Raw genomic sequence first — 6,000 nt, forward strand, 5'->3', positions numbered from 1 at the left:
CCCGGTCTGTCGTGTCTTCTGTGTCTTCTTCCTCGTCCCCCTCCGATCCTCCTTCCCATCCTCTTCCTCCATCTATTGGCTCTCCCCACCGCCTGTCGGTGCGGGCGGATGTCCATCGCTCTCCTAACGGCCGTCGTGTGTGCTCTCGTTCGGCTTCTCCTGTTGAGACACTGGAATCCGTTGCCCGGTACGTAGTTGCTGGGACACCGGTCTCTTTAAGTCAGAAGCGTAAGCCTGGCTCCTCTCCTTCCTCTTCCCCGGCGGGTAAGAAGGCTTCGCTTTCTTCCTCAGCTCCTCCTTCTGGCTCTGTTGCTCCTTCCCCTCCCGTTTCAGTGCTTGCGCCCCCTATTCCTGCTATGGAGGTTTCTTTGGCCCCTGCTTCCCTTTCGGTTGCTGCTCTTGCTGGGGTGCGCTCCCCTCTTTCTACTCCCCCTCCTCCTGCTGCTGTCCTTGACGGCTCCTCTCCGTTGTCTCCTCCTCTTCCTCCTCCTCCTCCAGACCCTGCCCGCCCACCTCTGCTCTGTTCTCCCGTTTCCTTCCCTCCGTCTTTGCTCAGTTTACCCATGCCCCCTAACCCTGACTTTGCTGACCCTGATCCCGACCCTGATATTCTTTAACGTGCTCTGTTGGTCTTTCGCCTTTGTTTCTTCCTTGTTCTCTGTTTTTGTCCTTTCTCTTCTCGTCGTTGTCCATTCTTCAATGGAACGTTCGAGGTTATTACGCCAATTTCCTCGAACTCCAACTTCTGATTTCGCGGTTTTCGCCCCTTTGTGTCTGTCTCCAGGAGCCAATGCTTGGTGCTCGTCCTGGTCGTTTTCGTGGCTATTCCTTTCTCTCCCCCCCCCCAGCCATTGCTGGGGCTTCTAATTCTTCTGCTCTTTTGATTCGGGCTGATGTTCCCTTTGTTCCTTTACTTTTTCCTTCGCCTCTCCATTGTTCTGCTGCTCGTATCTTTGTGGGGAAATGGTACACAGTTTGTTCCATTTATCTCCCCCCGAGTGTCCCGCTCTCTCTTCCTGATTTGAAACACCTCCTGGACTCCTTGCCGGAGCCTGTGCTCCTGCTGGGTGACTTCAATTGTCGTCATTCTCTTTGGGGTGACGTTCTGACGAATACCCGGGGTCGCCTCCTTGAGCCGTTTCTCCTCTCTTCTTCCCTGTCTCTTCTGAATTCTGGTGAGCCCACTCATTTGGACTCTCGGACTCGCACCCTTTCTTGTCTTGATCTTTCTCTCTGCTCTTCTTCTCTTTACTTAGATTTCACGTGGCAGGTTCTTGATGACCTCCATGGAAGTGATCATTTCCCCATCCTTGTTTCCTTTTTCTCTTTTCGCCCTTCCCTCTCTTTCCCTAGGTGGCAGTTTGCTAAGGCAGACTGGACCCTATTTACCCTCAGTGCTGCTCTCCCTGACCTCTCCCTTCTGCCTCTCTCTCGCGCTCTCCTCCTTTTTCATGACACTATCTTCAACGCTGCCCTCCGCTCTATTCCTCGCTCTTCCTCTCGGGGTCCTCGGAAGTGCGTTCCCTGGTGGAATGCGGACTGTGCTCGGGCTGTCCGCTGTAAGCGTGCAGCCTGGAAGAGGCACCGCCGTAGGCAGACGACCGATTCTTTTCTTTTCTTTCGGAAAGCGAGTGCGGTGGCCCGTAGGGCCATCCGTACGGCTAAACGTGAATGTTGGGCATCTTATGTCTCAACAATTACGTCCGAGACCCCTCTGGCCCAGATCTGGAAGCGTATCCGCAAGATAGCGGGTAAGTTCGTTCCCGATGTTTCACCGGTCCTTCACCTCCATGATACTCTTGTGGCGGACCCGTTGCAGGTCGCTTCCGAACTGGGTTCCCATTTTTCTTCTGTTAGCTCTGGTCTTCATCTTCCCCAATCTTTCCTTCTTCGTAAACCTGTCCTTGAGTCTCGTCCTTTAGATTTCTGCACTCATCTTCAGCTTCCCTATAATGATCCCTTCTCTCTCTCTGAACTTCGTTCTGCCCTGGCCCTCTGCGGTTCTACGGCGGCGGGCTCCGATGGTATTCATTATGAGATGCTTCGCCATCTCCCTCCGAGCACGTCTCAGTATTTACTGAGTCTGTATAATCGGATCTGGGAGTCGTCGTCAGTCCCTGAGGACTGGCTCGATGCCGTTGTCCTCCCTGTTCGCAAACCGGGGTCTCTGGGTACTTCCCCTAAGGACTTTCGCCCTATTGCTCTCACAAGTTGTGTCTGCAAACTCTTTGAACGTATGGTTAACGTTCGTCTGATGTGGTTCCTGGAACACCATCACCTCCTCTCCCCTTCTCAATTTGGTTTCCGCAAGTGCCGCAGCACGACAGATGTCCTGGTGAACTTGGAGGTCTATATTCGTACTGCTTTTGCTGCGAAGACCTCCGTTGTTGCCGTCCTTTTTGACCTAGAAAAGGCTTACGACACCACTTGGCGTTATCATATCCTATCTCAACTTCATTCTTTTGGCCTTCGTGGTCATCTCCCTCTCTTTCTCCGTAGCTTCCTCTCTCGTCGTTCCTTTCGGGTGCGCCTTGGTACCGCTCTCTCTCCCTCTTTTCAGCAATACGAAGGTGTGCCCCAGGGTAGTGTTCTGAGCACTACTCTTTTTCTTGTTGCCCTCAATGGTCTTCTTTCCTCTCTTCCTTCTGGTGTCTTCTCCGCTCTCTATGTGGATGATCTTACCCTTTGTTGTCAGGGTGATGATTCGCCTCTCCTTCAACGCCGGCTTCAACTTGCAATTGATGCCGTGTCGTCTTGGGCCACAGGTCATGGCTTCAAGTTCTCTACTTCTAAGACTTGTGCCATGACTTTTACGCGGAAACGGGTTGTTCTTCGTCCCTCTTTGTCACTTTATGGTCATCCCCTTGAATACAAAGATTCCGCGAAGCTTTTGGGGTTATTCCTTGACACTCGTTTGTCTTGGTCTCCCCATATCTCTTACCTCCGTGTTGAGTGCTCTAAGGCCCTTACCCTCCTTCGGGTCTTGTCCCATACTTCTTGGGGGGCAGATAGGCGCACTCTCCTTGCTTTACATTCCTCTCTCGTCCTGTCTAAGCTCGATTATGGTTGCCCTGCTTACTCGTCTGCTTCTCCTTCTACTCTTCGCCGTCTTGATGCTTTGCACCATCCTGGGTTGCGCCTCAGTTCTGGTGCCTTTCGTTCGACTCCCATCCTTAGCTTGTATGTTGACACTGGCTTCCTGTCTCTCCAGGACCGCCGTGATCGCTACTGTCTTCGCTATCTTGCGCGGTCCTTGCAACATCCTTCCTCTCGCCTCTGTCGTACTTTAACTTTTACCCCTCCTGCGGTTCCTGTTCCTCTTCACCACCTCCCTCTTTCTGTCCGGTTATCTCGCCTACAGGATTCTCTCTCCGTTCGTATTTCTGATGTTTCTCCTCATGTTGTTCCTTCTTTGCCCCCGTGGAGGGTCCCTCTTCCGCGGTTTTGTACTTCCTTGACCCGTATCACTAAAGCTTTTACCCCTCCTACGGTTCTAAAACGCCTTTTCCTCGAGCACTTTTCTTCTCACTCCCGCTCCGTTTCTGTCTTCACCGATGGGTCTAAGTCAGCGGACGGGGTTGGCTACTCTGTTGTTTTTCCTGATCGCACTTATATGTGTCGCTTGCCTCCGGAGACTAGCATCTTTACAGCAGAACTTTATGCTATTCTCTATGCTCTTCGTCTCCTGCTTTCTCGTTGTCAGTCTTCCTTTGTGGTTGTTGTTGACTCTCGTAGTGCCCTCATGGCTCTCGGGTCCTTTAATCCGGTTCATCCAGTAGGTGTCGAGATCCAGCATTGGCTGTTTCTCGTTCACAGTAAATTTAAGTCGGTTGAGTTTTGTTGGGTTCCCAGCCATATTGGTGTGTCTTTAAATGAGCGTGCGGATGCTGCCGCTAAGGAAGCTGTCCGCTCTTGTCCCATCTCTCGTAAAGGCATTCCGTATTCCGACTTTTACCCAGTTATCCATTCCTCAGTTCTTACCCGTTGGCAGGCTTCTTGGTTGTCTGTTACTGGTAACAAGCTACGTACTCTTAAATGTTGTGTTTCCTCGTGGCCGTCCTCCTTCCACCGTAACCGGCGGTGGGAAACAGCTCTGGCGAGGTTGCGTATTGGCCATACTCGCTTAACCCATGGTCACTTGATGGAGCGCCGCCCTGCTCCTTATTGTCCTAGTTGCATTGTCCCTCTTACGGTCGTGCATGTCCTTCTTGAATGTCCTGACTTCCAGGACGAGCGTGTGTCTTGCTTTCCGACCGCCCCTCGCGGTCACCTGTCCCTCGATAGAATTCTTGGTGAATCGGATGCTTTTGACATTGTTCACCTTGTGTGTTGCTGTTCTCATATTGGCATCCTTAGTGATATTTAGCGCCCTATGATTATTCCGCTCATTTGACGGTGCTACATAGCCTTCTCGGTTTGGTGCCTTGTTTTGTTAATTGCTTACACTTACTAACTCGCATTGTATCTTGTGATTCATACTCGCCTAATCTAATCCTTAAGACATGTAACTTCATCAGTATAATCTATTCTATCAATTTATAATAGTTATTATGGTGAATTCAAATTTTATTGCAATATATCTATTATTACATATATTGTTAGCATATGACCTACCTGAAACACTATACATATTAGTGGCTTTGCAAGAATGTCACACTCAATCACCAATGTATGTACTCTTTCAACCTAATGTACTTTCTTGCACATAAATAAAATAAAGTGTGCTGTATATAAGTGTTAACCACATTTAATGTGTGTTATAACATTTCATTCACTTGGGCCCGATGAGCCTTGAACCTCTGATCTGCAGAGCGGAAGACGGTTCTATTCACCACACTGTGAACAGCTACAATAAGAAGGTATTCCAGAAGCAACTTACTGCTGTCCAGCTGGAACTTTGAGCCTTCCCTGGGCTGTCTGTCACTCAAGCATGGAGGAATTGGGTGATTCAGGCCCCAGTCATATTAATTGTCAACCACAATAAATGTGGGTAATAACATTTCATTCACTTAGGGTTCTCGGAGCATCAGACCTCTTGATCTCCAGAGCGTGGTTGATAGAGCTAGTATCTCCTACTCTGAGGGTCGGAGGTTCGAGAATCCTAGGGGCCAATTGAATGAAATATTACCCACATTTATTGTGGTTGACAATTGATATGACTGGGGCATGAATCTCCTAAATCCTCCATGCTTGAGTTATAGCCCAGGGAAGGCTCAAAGTTCCAGTTGGACAGCAGTAAGTTGCTTCTGGAATACCTTCTTATTGTGGCTGTTCATTGCGTGTTGGTAGAGCTACCGCCTTCCACTGGAGGTTCCAACCTCAAGGTTCCTAGGGCCCAAGTGAATGAAAAGTACTGTGTATAAATTCAAAGTAAATGTTTTTTTCTGTTTTGCTCAGATCTTTGCCAAGATTGAGGGTTTCCTGAGCAATGAAATTGTAGAAAAGACCAAGGCTGTATATTCATTTGAAGTGACAGGGGCTGAATCAGGTAAATGGTATATAGACCTGAAGAATGGCTCGGGTTCCTGTGGGCGTGGTGACCCATCGGTTACTGCTGATGCCACTTTTGTTATGAGCAGTGAAAACTTTTTCAAGATGTTTACAGGTTCCTTAAAACCAGCAACTGCATTCATGTCAGGAAAGATGAAGATCTCAGGAGATTTGGCTAAAGCGATGAAATTGGAAGGGCTCATGAGCAAACTAAAATCCAAACTTTGAGCAGTGATGTTCTATACTAATGGTGTATCACTCAAAACATGTAACATTAGTATTGACTTTTACTGTATTATTGCATTTGGCTTTATTGCAACTAAGTGGAGTCATGTGCACATAGAAGGTATTTTTAATACATAAATATTGTTTGGGAAAATGTAAGTGTCAAAGATTTTATATGTAACCTTGTCATGTTATTTGTTGATGCAAAGGCTTTATGCTACAGCATTTATATCTGAGAATGGTTTTCAAAGATTCTATATCAACTATTTACATTCAAATTTTGTA

The 6,000-nt window shown here is 48.3% G+C and overlaps 1 protein-coding gene across 1 annotated transcript in view; it reads left to right on the forward strand.

Moving 5' to 3' along the window:
• Positions 1 to 6,000, forward strand: part of Hsdl2 (Hydroxysteroid dehydrogenase like 2) — a 29,251-nt gene extending 23,251 nt beyond the window's left edge. The window contains exon 7 of the mRNA XM_045759240.2: positions 5,398 to 6,000. Coding sequence (XP_045615196.1) covers positions 5,398 to 5,718 — 321 coding nt within the window. The 3' untranslated portion in view covers positions 5,719 to 6,000. The remainder of the gene's footprint in view (positions 1 to 5,397) is intronic.

The sequence above is a fragment of the Procambarus clarkii genome, chromosome 86, assembly GCF_040958095.1.
Source record: "Procambarus clarkii isolate CNS0578487 chromosome 86, FALCON_Pclarkii_2.0, whole genome shotgun sequence".
Classification (NCBI taxonomy): domain Eukaryota; kingdom Metazoa; phylum Arthropoda; class Malacostraca; order Decapoda; family Cambaridae; genus Procambarus; species Procambarus clarkii.